Genomic DNA, 14,696 nt, shown 5'->3' with positions numbered 1-14,696 from the left:
GAAGGAGAAGGAGGGGGAAAGATGGGAGGGAAAAGAGGGGATCATGAATTGAAATCAATTTCCATGCATGTATGAGTTTGCTGGAATGAACACAACTACTGTGTATAACCATGAAGCTGTAATAATGATAAAAAAATTCAGTAAAAAAAAAAGATGCTAGCATAAATGACCTCAGGTCTCAAATGTGTACAAAACTGCATCTTTTAGCTATTTTGTTCTGTTTAACAAAATTAGGAAAACATCATTTGTCACTAAAATATATATCTGAGACATGAGTATTTATCAAATAATGTTCTATATCAAACTGTGGCACACAGTTGTGAAGTGCAGCTGATCAGAAAACATAGGGGCCTTACTGTGTGCTGACTTGACTCACAACTTTCAGAGGGAATAAAAAGATGTTTATTGACTGCACTGAAAATAGCAACTTAAAGTCTAAAACCCAAAATTTCAGGTTTTCATACCATCATTTAAAAAATAACAGGAGGACTGGGGATATAGCTCAGTTGATAGAGTGCTGAAAGCCCTGGGTTCAAACCCCAGCATTGCAAAAAAAAAAAAAAAAAAAAAAAAAAGGTAGTAAAAAAATAACAGAAAAGAGAGAATGTTGAAAATAGTGTAACATAAGCCTCATCACGAAGAAGTCTATCAACAAAAGAAATGCTGGGAATTGATAATATTGACCAAATCATATCATTATGTTGTGTGCATGTACACATATGTAATAACAAATGCCATCATTATGTACAACTACAATTGTGGAAAAATATTTTAAAAATAATATACAAAAATAACCAAAAGCCAGAATTTTGTTTTCTACCACCAAAGAATAGAGTAGAACTAGGAAACTGAAGATGCCTTGGAAGGAAAGAATCAACTGGATATTGTAACAGTTCACAAATCATAGAAAATCATATTGATACCAAACCTAAGTTTGTTAGTAAGAGAAACAGAAGGAAAAAAAAGTGATTCCATCTCACAGACCACTCTGAACTTCAGTGCTGGACTTCCTTCCTACTTCCACAATCCTCCCAGGGATCTTTCCTAGCAGAAGGACAACTGCAAAAGCCCTACAGCAGAAGGACCTGGCAGTTACTTGTTATTTATTCACCTCAAATTTATTTTGGTACATGACAGATCTGTAATCTTATATTTAATTTTATCAAATTGCTTAATCACCCTATGGACATCTAAACTTTTTCATTTTACTGTATCTCTGTATCTTCTTTCTTTCTTTTTTTTTTTTTTTTTTTTTCCTGTACCAGGAATTGAACTCAATGTTTCTCAACCACTGGGCTATACCCCCATCCCCCTTTTAAGTTTATTTTGAGACAGGGTCTCACTGTGGCCTTAGGGCCTCACTAAGTTGCCGAGGTTGGTCTCGAACTTGCAGTCCTCCTGCCTCATCCTCCTGAGTCACTGGGATTACAGGTGAGTGCCATGGCACCTGGCTTTTTACTTCCTCCTTTAAAATTGTCACTCCACCAACCTATGAGGAATTGTCAAATAAGAGGCGGATTCCTCTTCTTTTTCATAACCCATGTGGATGTTTACATAATCTCCTCCCTGTGATCATCTTATTAGAGGTAGACAGATTTCCCATCACTGAATCACCCTTGAAATTTTGGTCACAAACTAATCTGGTCAAGTGTAATTTATTCCAAGAATTAGCCTGTTAGATGCAAAACAATGTGGGTTTCAGGCATCAGCTATGAACTCAGGCGTAAATATCCAGCAGAGCTGAAATTATGTGACTCTTCATCAAGTAAGAGGTCACAGAACTATCTACTTGGGAACCACTCAAAGATTCAACCCAGAATCTGGGAGGATGGACAAAAGCACCAAAGATGAATAAAACCATAGGGAAGGCAAAGCAATAGGGAAAGCCCTGAATTGTTGGGACCATGCAGAAGACACCAATAATCTTTTTAATATTAATTCTATGTGCATGTTGCTTTGAAAAAAGGCAAAATAACCTCTTTGGAAAAAGAGTGAGTCATCAGTAACTTAATAAAATTATTAATAAGCAAAAGCTTCAGGAAAGAATCTGTGGGAAGAGGAATAGATCAAAAAGACACAACACATACAATCTCTAAGGCTTTTCATAGGAAGAAAAGAATTTTCCTGGCTTTTTGTTTACTGAAAAGAATCTTTTCACTGTCTTCTGTGAAGTAAAGGGTACATCTTAATTACTCAAAGAGCAAATTCTCTAACCACATTTTTTTCTCATTCTGACATAATCTTTTAAGTACCATTTATTTGCTCCACACTGAACTCCTATGAGATAGGTTTAACTCCCATTTCTAAAATGAGAAACAAATCTAAGTCTTTAAGCAACAATGAAAGAAGATTCTTCAGTTCCCTCTCTTGAAACTTTATTTTCACTGACTCTCAAATTTCTCCAGATAGTCAAGATCTAATTTAATTGCTAAATAAATTATTGGTACAAGATGAAAACATGCAACTTATGACCTTTGTTCATATCCTAAGAAAAAAGTTAATCTAAGTATTTATATAATTAAGCTTAAAGTACAATTCATCAAAAATTGAAGTGAAAAATACCTCCAGTAAAAAAGAAAGTCATATCAAAAATAAATATAAAACAAATCGAAGATGCTTTAAAATAATGCAGTAATTAGAGGATTTCATTGAAAGGCCTGTTGCCTGTGGTGGGAAGGACCAGGTGGGAAAAAATTTGTCTGACAGGTTCACTTCTGAATTTGCTCCATTCCTATTTATTACAGGAATAATAATAAGATCCCACTCCTTGAAAATAAGAATAAAGTCCACTGAGCACAAGATACACTTATGACTATGTAGGAGATTTCAATACAATGCATAACAGAGTACAGAAAAAGTGAAACCACATCTTAAAAGAAATTCCTTCTTTTTCTCCCATGAAATACCAAAAAAAAAAAAAAAAAAAAAAAAAAGATCCAAGGGGAAGAGAGACAGAGGACAATAATGAAAACAACTGCATTTAAGTGTGCAATTCTGACAGGCAGAATAAACAAAGGCAGCCTTGGGATGGTGACAAACACCTCAAAAAGCAGCCTTGTGAGAATGTGAGGGTATATTATATCTGGTAAGATTAAAAGTGCCACCACCTTTTCCAACTCAATACAGAAATGACAGTTGCTTAACTGGAAATGGTACTTCAGTCTCAATGGGAGTCAGCAGTTCAGATCATCTTATGTGTAAGATCAGGGTAAATTCTATAGATAAGTCCTTGGAATCAAATACCGTTGAAGGACACAAACTCCAGAAATAGTAACTCGGACACACTAATTAAAGGAAATATGATGCACCGAAAGTGCAGTTTGGAGGATTTCTTTAAGGATAGCATCATCTGAAATGAAAGACTTGAAAGTATACGTATGGGCAACATATTGAGCAGAGAGAAAAGTAGGTCTATTTTCTGGAGTTCTAAGCAAAATTTGTTCTAAGTAAATGAGGTTGTTTGGGATGTATTGCCTCCTTTAGCTAACATCAGACTACAACAAGGGCCATAAAATTCTCCAATAACGTGACTTAGGAGAGAGTTTCCTTTAGCGCTTGGCTTTCCATTGTTCCTTTCCAAGGAGATATCCAGATGTACATGTCAAATATTGATGTATCTGTCATTCTCAGGATGTGGAAGAACTATGAAGAACTCACACAGCCAAGTGGAGGAACCAGCAATGATGGAGACACCCATGCATATATAGCCAATCTTAAATTACCACTGAGCATGGCTGCAATACCCTTTTTAGTTAACAATATATAATGGAGGAATACTGTAGACCATGGATATTAACCTACTGAACAAACTCACATTTGGCTTTCCATTCTAGAATTGTTGCCTGTATGCAACATTAGAGATAATCATTATAACTTCTTATTTCCTCCCAGTGGAATCATTATACACAGTAAGTGGTTTATTTAGTATATTGGTTGTAAATTATTTTCTTCAGTAGTATTGTTTAGCCTATGGTGTGCATTAGAATTACCTATGGCTTTTGTTAAAAATAAAGTGCCCAGGGTTAATCCTGGACCAGTCCTTTCCCATCCCCCATCAATATCTTAATCAAATCTTCATGAGTCAGAGGTGAGTAATAGGTGATTCTGACTGTAGTCAACAGTTTTAATGGCTGAATATATTCTATTGTGTGAGCATACTCAGATTTTAGTTAACTAATCTCAGTTAACTTGGGATTATATTACTCTTTTAAAATGTGGGAAAAAATAAATTATGAGAAGTTTTTGAAGATAAAAATTTAAAAAAATTAATTGACATTTTATAATTGTTTTATTAAAAGAGATCACTGGGACTCTACTACGTCACATAAGCCTTTTAGGACTGAGGTCAGATTTGGACATACATATGGAGCATCTAGAGATTATGTTTACATTTGCAAAAAAAGAGTTTCCTAATGTTGCTAGTACTTTGAAGCCATAATCAACTAGGAGAACTGGAAGGTGTAAGGTTTAATAAACAATAACACAAAAGAAATATCATGATAAAAAAATTACAGGCCCTCAAATCTTCATACTATAGCCTTAAACATTTTTTTTAATTTTCCAAAAATAAAGTTTATACTTCAAAAAGTGTTCAAAGGAACTGAAGATAGTAATGTTCTAAATTATAATTTAAGTGTATGATATGATCAACCATAATGTTCATAACCTTGCAGATGGGCCAAAAAGATACAGATAAATGTAAAGCCCAGAGCACTACAGTCCATTTGCCAGCATGTTAAAAACTTGCAGCAATGGCATATTATATCATCTTCTGCTAGCTTCCCCCATAACCATAAAACAATTCTACACTACAGCAAAGACCTTTTGCTTGAACATTTTTAATCAGAAATCTTAATAGAGAAAGTATCATTAACTATTGCTAGCATGGTCAATAGTATACAATTCATAAAGAATCCTTAATGTAGTTCATGAGGACCTTCAGCTGCTGTTACCAAATTAACCAAGAAATAAGACACCTCATCAAGCCTATAAATTGAACTAAATTAAAATGAAATAATCCTTATGCCTCAGTAAAGGAATCCAACAGTAGGAACAAAACTTCTAGGTGATAGGCTTTTAAAATTGAACTTTATGTTAGTATATACCAGAACTAACTTAAGAATTAATAAGGAGACTATCAGCCAAGCCACACAAGATAAAAGAGCATAAACATCACTAAGCTCTATTTTTGTAATGTAATTCCTATAATAGGGGACTATTAATTGCCTATTGAATCAAATCCATATCCCACTTCTTGGCTTTTAAGGTCATACATAATATATCGGTTTCCGAGCTCACATTTCCATATGACAACACCCTTATACCCAGTTCTTCACTCTCATATGTCAGTCCTACTTACTGAAGAATCACATCTGCTAACATTTACTGGGGGCTTGTCCCATGCCAAGTATCCACTTACTTCTAACAAAGACCCTGAGTCTGGTCCCTTTTCCTCCCAAACACATAAGCTTTGAGAAAAGAGGTGTGTAGTGACTTATATTGCTGGTAAACATCTAGTAAGTGAGGCTGGGATTTGAACGTAAAGTCATCTGGCTCAGAGCTTGCTCTTTTAGCCACTATATGATGCTGTCTCATGTCCTTGTGCCCAGTGTGTTTCTTTGTTCTCATACTGATGGTCCTAGATTATTCTCCACTCCTCTGTGTAACCAATAGGCCATCTTCCCCAATCCTGATCAAAACTTGCCAGTCTCCCCAGTGGCATTCTCTGAGTAGATGAGTTTACCATGATCTCTTCAGAGCTAAAAAGTAGCTCTTTCTGAAATAACAGAAATGGACACTTCAGAAAGAAGTATCCTAGTAAGGAGAAGGGAAAGGATACTCAGTCAACTAACTATTTGGTAGCAGAAAGGTGACCGAGATCAAAATATCAGAACTCCTTCCACTGATGGACATCTACATATCAAATTTGATTTAAACCTGGGCTTTCTGAAATGGTCATTGTACTAGGTGGTTGATACTTAATCATTACATTAAAATAGCTATGTCAACAAGCTTTGTGACTGCCAGATGTATCTAATTGAGGAAATTCCTTCTCTTAGCTTATAAAATATAATAAAATGGTTCCTAGTCCTTTTCTCACCCTTTTCAAAGTTATTTTTTTAGTTGTCAATGGACCATTATTTTATTTATTTATGGAGCCAAGAATTAAACCCAGTGCCTCACACATGCTAGGCAAGCGCTCTACCATTGAGCTATAGCCTCAGTCCTTCTCACCCTTTTTTATTACCTGAAAAAAGTCTGGGAGTCATTAGGGGTTGTCATTTGGGTGACCAAAGGTTTGAGGGCACTCAAGACATACTGAGACTCTGACACAAGGTATGTAGTAATAACTTCTCCTTCATGATTATGACCAAGGAAATTGGGTTTATCCACTCATCAGAGACCTCTGGTATGAAGTATTTTATTTACATCATCAATAATAGTTCTTTCCAAGCAGCTTTCACTAAGAAACCAGAAAAAGCTACCTATGGTGCCTGCTGGAAGGATCTCAATGGTCATGTGAGTCACAGAAGACTATTTATTATTCATGTTGGAGAAAATTCTAGTAAAGAGAAGGGGAAGGATACTCAGTCAACTATTTGGTAGCAGAAAGGTGACAGAGCTCAGGCGATGGGTGTTCGCACGTGTGCATGTGTGAACCAACACACACACACACACATACACACACACACACACATACACACACACATTCTTGCCCTTCTATTTACTGCTATCAAAGCCATAAAATGTGGATATAAACAATGTTTTCTGCTAGACCTTGGTCTTTACTGTGACTCACAAGAATGTTTAAAATTAGACCATTCCTCCAGTTTTCAAAGTATCCCATTGTCACCTGAATATATAATTTGTTTAAGAAAGGTCACATTTGGAAATACTCAAACCTAACAGCAATTCTGCAATTGTAGAAACTGTTCTACATTCAAGAGAGAAGACCAAGAAAACGAAAAGCAATGAATCATTAGATTAATTTCATCTATTTCTAAATTCAATGGCATCTATCTCATTTGTATAGTGCAATTTGATAGATAGGGATCTGCCATCATTCACTAAGGAAAAGACACATTTATTTACTGGTTGTCCAAGTGAGGGAAAGCAAGTGGATGAAGATGACAGTCAAATTTCTTGGCTGAGTGGGCTGCTGTCAGAGCCAATTCCTCTGAGTGTCCGTAAAACACCTTTTAGACAGCAACACAGTTCAGTGGTCAAATGCAGATTTTATCCAACCTTTACCCATTCCAATTTTGTGATTTCTTTTTAAAACAGTAAACAAAAGCAATGCATAGGAAAAGCTATGATTTTGTTCAAAATATAAAAATTTTTATTTTCATTAGACTAAAATACCCACTTTAATTCATATTTAATATTTTAACACAGATACATAGACTCATCATGTTTCATGCCTACATGTACATTTGCTACATATGTAGCATATACACATAAATTCCATGATGATTGTTATGGTATTTTCTCAAAAGTAAGAAGGATATTTATTGAAAATGGGTTACATAACTTTGACATACAAACATGAAGCCAAAGTTGTGCATTATTCAAATGCAATTCTGACCTTAACACTATCAAGAATATTTGTCTTAGTCATAATAAACTGCTGCTTTTTTTTAAAAAAGAACTTTTTTATTTGTTCTAATTTATTGTACATCACAGTACTATGTAATTCCAGTGGCCCAGGAGGAGGAGACAGGAGGATATCAAGTTCAAAACCAGACTCAGGCCTGGTATGGTGGTTCATACCTGTAATCCCAGTGACTGGGCAAGCTGAGGAAGAGGATCCCAAGTTCAAGGTCGGCCTCAGGAACTTAGGAAGACTCTAAGCAATGTAGTAAGACCCTGTTCTCAAGATAAAAAATTAAAATGGCCTAGAAATGTGGTTCAGAGGTCAAGTGTTCCTGGGTTCCAGCCCATGGCCAAAAATAAATAAATAAAGTCAAACAAAATGTTTTCTTTGTATTCTCCACCATATCCTGTGTTATATTTCCTTCTGATATTCAAAATACAGATAATGAAAGCAGAAGATATAAAATTGCCTTAAGAATGAGCAAATAGTACTATTTTTAAAATTTTTAAAAACTGAATATAATATTGGGTTGGGTTATAGCTCAGTTGGTAGAGTGCTTGCTTCACATGCACAAGACCCTGGGTTCAATGACCAGCACCACACACACACACACACACACACACACACACACTAAATAAATAAATAAATAAAATATTAAGGTTCTTCACAATGCTTCATTTCTAACCTAATCTCATAACAAAGCATTATCTAATCTTATAATAAGGCATTCTGAAATTTGGAATTTGGGGTAAGCCACAAAAAGGCTAAAGCTTCATGTCTCCCTGTCAATGTCTATTCACCCACTCTTGAAGTGGAAGAGTCCAGGTTAACTCACAACCAAAACTTTCACAGTAAGATTTTGGAAAGTTATGTATAATCCCCTCCCCTGTAAACCTGTATAGCCAAGCCCCTTTCCCTCTCTCATCCCTTTATATAAATGACTGATTAGTATTTCTCTTTGGTTTTCAATTTTCCAGTTTTAATTTGGCTTCATCTAGACTTCTGTGGCAAATACCCTGGAGGTAGTACATTAAAGGACTCACACTGAAGATGAAACAACCCGTCTTGATAGGTAACCCAATCTTTAGCATTCAAGCAATTCTCTCAGCAATAAAGAAAGGAAGAAAAAATATTGAAAACAGTTACTGTTCTTAGAAGAGCATTTAAAAGAGTTACCTATGAAAATAAAGAAACATCTAGAATCCTGGTTCTAATACAGCCCTTTGTGTGTTTCCTGTGAATATTTGGTTTGACTGAATATGTTCACTTGTATTTTACAATTTTAAACTATGAGAAAGTAAACACATTTCTTTTAGGAGAGCAATAACACATTCCAGGATATATATTTATAGACCTTAGAGGCACTAGCCCTGAAGTCATATACTACGTCCAGCCCCCAGAAATAAGCCAGTAACTGTCAATTTGAGAACTGTAATACTGCTGTGACACATGACTACCATATTTATACAGGTGTGTAGGGCAGCCTCCTCTTCAAAGCAAGTATGAAATCGTAGGAATTAAGACTACCTCTGAACTTCAACAAAGAAATATAATATTAGTAGAAAAGAAATTCATGTAAAATTCCATTTATGAGTAAATATTATTTTCTCCCAGGCTGCCAAACTGTGAATGTGAAATTTTAAAAAGCTTTACTGTTAATATTTAATTACAAATTAAAATTCTAAATCCCTTTTGGGGTTACTCAGAGAACTACAACTAGGAACTTATATTATTTTGCTATCTTTCGAGTTATTTAGTTTAGGATCTGGGAGCACCATCCTTCCTAACTTCTTCCTTGGTAATGTACAAATACTAAGCAAAACAATGTTCAAGTTCTTATGGCATGACTTTCATTCTTAAGGGATTAACTATTGAGGCAATTTTGTTTAGAGAGTATTGTTAAGAGTTGTGTGTTTTGTTGTGATTGCCACCAAAATATGGGGAAAAATAAATGCATGTTGTGCTGGCTTTGCAGGTCTATTATGTCCATTCCTATGGGGAATACCTCATGAAAATTCAACCTCAGACTGCCCCAAGGCTATGTGGTAGACATTTTACAACTCTCGTAATTGCCATTTCAGTCCACTTGAAGATTAGTTTCGAGGGACCAGAATACAACACTCATTACCATCACTTTTCAAAATCAACACCTCAAAACAGAAAAGTAAAGTGGAAAAAAAATATATCCTTGAATAATTTTCCAATCATCCCTCTTCCCCAAACAGTTAAAAGTCTGTCATAAGGGAAGATTAAATTAAAACAACCTAGATGGAAACAGATGGTGCTTTGTCACTTTTCCTATCTGATTTAAAGGTTCCATTGGGGAAGGACCTGTCATTTAAAGAGTCTTCTTACTCGATAATATAAACAGCAGAATGGATGTTGTTTATTTCCCCCTTCCTCCTTTCTTCTTTCCTTTTTATTTTTTCTATGTCCCTCCTTCGAATCCTTCTGATCCACCTACTTGTCTGACAGGTAAAATCTTAACATTCCCCAATGATGGTTCTAAGTGCAGTTGATTTATAGCACGAACCAGCAGGTAAATATATAGTCTGTTGAGTGGAGCGGAATTAAGCATTCATCCATAGACAGAAAGCCAATACTATACCAAATGGGACCACATGGTATTGGTGACCATTGACATCTGCATGCAACTCCTTAACTACTATTAGTCATGAATCTCTCCAGATACAGTTTGTAATCTTGTCTCTCAGTGGCTGTCTCTAGTTTGTTTCTGCATTAAGCATGATAAATGCATTTTAGAACCTGACAGTTAAAGATTAATATGCTCATAACCATCAAAGAGAACCTTTCACTGATTTCAAATAGCTGTTCTCCCTACAATTGCCACCCCCCTCCCACACATACCATCCAATTAATACTTACTCACGAAGGCTTCCTCATCCACCGGCAAACGCATTGACATGCAGAAGTATGTATCCGACTATTGAAGAAAGAAAGATACAAAATTCAAATTAAACTCTGCTAATAAGAAAGAAACAATAACTATTACATGCATGACCTTAATAACTGGAAAAATTGTACTGGTCCAGGCAGGTGAGGCTGCCTTCTTGGGGCGAGGTGGTAGGTTATTAGAAGGGCTAAATCTAGAATGTAGATACCTTAAACACTTTTCTAAGATTCTTTCCCAAACAATTTTAGATCCTATTTATAAAGCTAATTATCATGAGTATTGTTACAGTTAAAAGGCAGCATATTAGATTCCTATATATAATATGTGGGACAGTTTAATGTATTTGATTTGAAAATGGTAAGTTAGTTTTGACAATCTTTGCTATTTGCAAAATTAAATACCTTTAACTTCCCGAATATTAGACTAATACAATGAATAGAAGTTGGTCATAAATATGATATTGCATTTAGTTGTTCTCCCTTAATTTAAAAATTATACAGAATATCCTGGAGAAATCAACATTAATTCAAATTATTCCTTCTTTTCCAGTTATTGGTCTTCCATTTAAATGGTAATTTTTCCACTATCAAATACATTAACATCAAGAATTTTCAGTAAGCAAGCTGTGGTGGTGCACACCAGTTACTGGGGAGACTGAGGCAGTAGGAGGTTTGAGCCCAGGAGTTCGAGGTCAGCCTGAACAACATAGTGAGACACTATCTCTAAAAACAGAAAGGAAGGAAGCATAAATTTTTAGTGATAAAAATTTCAAATTAAGGAGATAAACTTTTTAGGATCCATGCACTCCAATTCCTTAAAGGAAATCCACACACTCTGAGGAATGTGCTAAGACTGACCATATACCCAAATGGAAAGACAGGTTGTATTCATTTAAAAATTCATCATAGATTATTATTATTACTCACAGTGCTGTAATCAACAGACTCCACCAAGATGGATACAGATCATGTGAGTTTCTCTAAATTTGCTGGTTAGCAACTAAAAATTGTAAATTTAACATAATTTTTAGTTTTGTGTTGGGAAGCAAACAGGTTCAAATATGTGCCCAATATCTTGAAATTTGAAAAATTACCATGACACAATTCAGTGTTACAATTTTTGCATGTGTCATTTTTTTAAATTGGGGAAATAATTTAATTTCGTGAAAGTCTTTACAATTATTTACACTCAACTTTATTTTCTCAATGAGGAAATAGTCTGAAAAACATTGAAGGTTGCACAAAAAGAGGTTCCACCACAAGTAGTCTGGAGAAATGAAGTGTTTAGGCAAAACAGCACTGGAGGATCTTATAATCATGAATGCAATCACTGATAAATATATTTCTAACCTTTTGAATTAATAGCATTTCAAAATGTGCCTAGTCTGTTATAAAATAATATAATAAGCCCAAGATTCTCTTGTACCTTATCACCATGAGCAATAATTCAGAACCAAAAGACATTCTGTGGTTCCTTTAGCTGCTACTGTTACTATTGCTATTTCTAGCCAATATGCTTATTATGTGTCAGATGTGATTTTCAATGTTTTCCTTGTACGCCATTTGATAACTAAAGCAATCATATGTGGTAGAGAGATGCGTAAACTTCATTTTAAAGATAATAATAAAATAACAAACATTTATTGAGAAGTCACTAGGTGTATTCTAGGTACTTTACATGCAGTAACTGTAATCCTCAAAACACACACCTATTACTTGGATACTGTTATCCCCGTTCTACAGACAAGGAAACTGAGGCAAACCAAGGTTAAGTAGCTCTACAAAGATATTCTAGATAATAACAGACTGTCTCCTTGGAAGTATCTAGAACAGAACAGCTAGTTCTGTTCTGCTGAGGCCTCATGTCCACCAAGCAGCAACCTTGGACTTAAAAACTTGACTCTCAGTTCAAATCATTTTGTCGGCTCCTCTCCCCATACACATACACATTAATTAAGAAACTTGGACAAATACTAGCATACTTTCTAATGGCTCAAGTCTGCATGTCTTTGATCACTGCATCACCTGAGAAATATGCTGGTTAGCAACTAAAAATTGTAAATTTAACATAATTTTTAGTTTTGTGTTGGGAAGCAAACAGGTTCAAATATGTGCCAAATATGTGCTGGAAAAATTTGTTTCAGTGAAAACATGGTACACAGACATAAGCTCCTGAGTCCCCTATCAAAGCAGCTATTTTAGAAAGCATGCAACTATAAATCATTTGTTACTCTGATATGTAAATCTTCCATTATCCAAAATTTTCTTCTTATATTCAAGAAGGTAACTGTTCAGCTCCCCATGCCTTGCTTTAACCTACAATACTGCCTCCTGTTGTAAAATTTGTTTCTCCTCTCAATAAGAGTCAATTAAGAAACCCAAAGTCAAATATGCCAACCCTTTTCACAACTCTCAGCGTGATTTCCTCAACATACCCCAATCTTTAGAAGGTCTCTTCCCTTTTGCTTTGGCAAGGTTAAATACACACTAGGTACTCTTTCCTATTGCAACTGTCATGACTGAATAAAATCCATCCCTACCACTTTAACTAGAGTCGGGTTTATTTGTCTTTGTTACTAATAAGTATAGCAGTTGGGATCTGAACACAGACCATTTAACTAATGCATTACAGGTCATTCAAAGCAATGAACAGATGACTTTAAAACAAATATAAAAACAAAGGTAAACAGAGTAGCTAAGCATACATTTATAACAGAAAAAGATCAAAATTTGATGAGATGTAAATGAAACCAAAGTTCTTAATTTGAACTGTTTTTGATTTTACTCTATCTTTGATTTTATGATAAGCCAGTTAAAACTTTTGGGAATAGGCAAGTTGTACACCTGAAGTAGATACATCAAATTCAGTAAGTTGATTCTTTTGATAAAAACAATAACAGGGCTGGGGTGTAGCTCAGTGGGAAAGCACTTGCCTAGTGTGCTTGAGGCTCTGGTTTCATTCCCAGCACCACTAAAAAACAAAAACCAAAAAACAAATCCCCAAAAACCATAAAACTAAGCACAGTGATTATATATAATACACATAATATATAAAATGGCTATTTATACTCAGAAATGATCAGTTTTATACTGTAATTCTTGCTGTTACCATTAGTTGCTCAATTTAAAATGATAGAATAAATTGGGAATTTCTTATTTATATTCTTGGCTTATAACTTCCTTAATAATGAAAAAAATGTTCAGATTTTAACTATTCTTTTCCTAAGTTACTTAAGTCAGTTGAAAACAAAACAAAATTACAGAGAGAGAGAGAGAGAGAGAGAGAGAGAGAGAGAGAGAGACTGACCTGAAGGAGGCCCTGTCCAGAATTGCACTATTTTACACAATTCTTTTGGGAGAGCAGTCTTCCTTAGAAGGTCCACCATGCACCATCACAATCTTACTTAATATTTTACTTTTCTGCTCCATATTTCAAGATAAAAATTAATTCTGTTGGAAGAGTAGAAAGCAAACCTTTTTCTTCTAAATATGAGTACATTTAAAAATGCACTCTGCATCGAATCAATAATTTGCCTTTAGCTAAAAGCTCTGAAGACCACAATTCAATAGGACAGAGAATAGCAAAAAGTAATTTATTCTTTTCTCTGCAACTGTACAAGACATTGTGATTTTGTTCTGGAATATTTTGCTACCTTGAGTTGGTTTATGGAATTAAGGTGAGAGCTTAAGATCTACATAAAGAAAATAAGCTCTGGTCATTTACACAGTTCAACTGGAAAAGCTAAGCCTTAAAGATGACTCAAGTACAAGTTCTGTCCTTTTCAGACTGGATGGATATGAGTAAGCACTTTTTAAAAAAAATTACTTCATTCTATTATTATAATTATGAAGTGAATAGGTCTAATAGGCATTGTACCTTCTTTTGTTTTTCACAGAAATGGAAACTGATTCACAGAAAGAAAACTATATGGATCCTTTACATAAAGCTTCCAGGTAGTTAGTGCTGGAGTTGGGATTAAAAATCCTCAGGTTTATGCCTTCAAGACCATGAGAGATAATGAGACATCTTTCTTGTTACCTTCTTAACATCAAATTTTAATTTATTTAAATTGCAATTGTGGCTAGTCTTTTAAAATCTCCATGCCTTTATTTTTCTAACCAAGAGACTATATTTAATATTTAAATAAAATTAAACTTCCTCAATTCCTCATAGGCAAATGAAGAACTT

General features: G+C 34.8%; 1 protein-coding gene across 10 annotated transcripts in view; it reads right to left on the bottom strand.

Annotated features, from left to right (window-relative positions):
• The window catches only part of Pam (peptidylglycine alpha-amidating monooxygenase), a 288,617-nt gene that overhangs the window by 114,549 nt on the left and 159,372 nt on the right, over positions 1-14,696 (bottom strand). For all 10 annotated transcript variants that reach the window (XM_047554874.1, XM_047554877.1, XM_047554879.1 and 7 more), the window contains one exon: positions 10,481-10,538. In XM_047554874.1, coding sequence (XP_047410830.1) covers positions 10,481-10,538 — 58 coding nt within the window. The remainder of the gene's footprint in view (positions 1-10,480; positions 10,539-14,696) is intronic.

The sequence above is a fragment of the Sciurus carolinensis genome, chromosome 6 (genome assembly GCF_902686445.1).
Source record: "Sciurus carolinensis chromosome 6, mSciCar1.2, whole genome shotgun sequence".
Lineage (NCBI taxonomy): Eukaryota > Metazoa > Chordata > Mammalia > Rodentia > Sciuridae > Sciurus > Sciurus carolinensis.
Note: the sequence above shows the minus strand (reverse complement) of the source record. Positions and strands in the feature narration are given on the sequence as shown.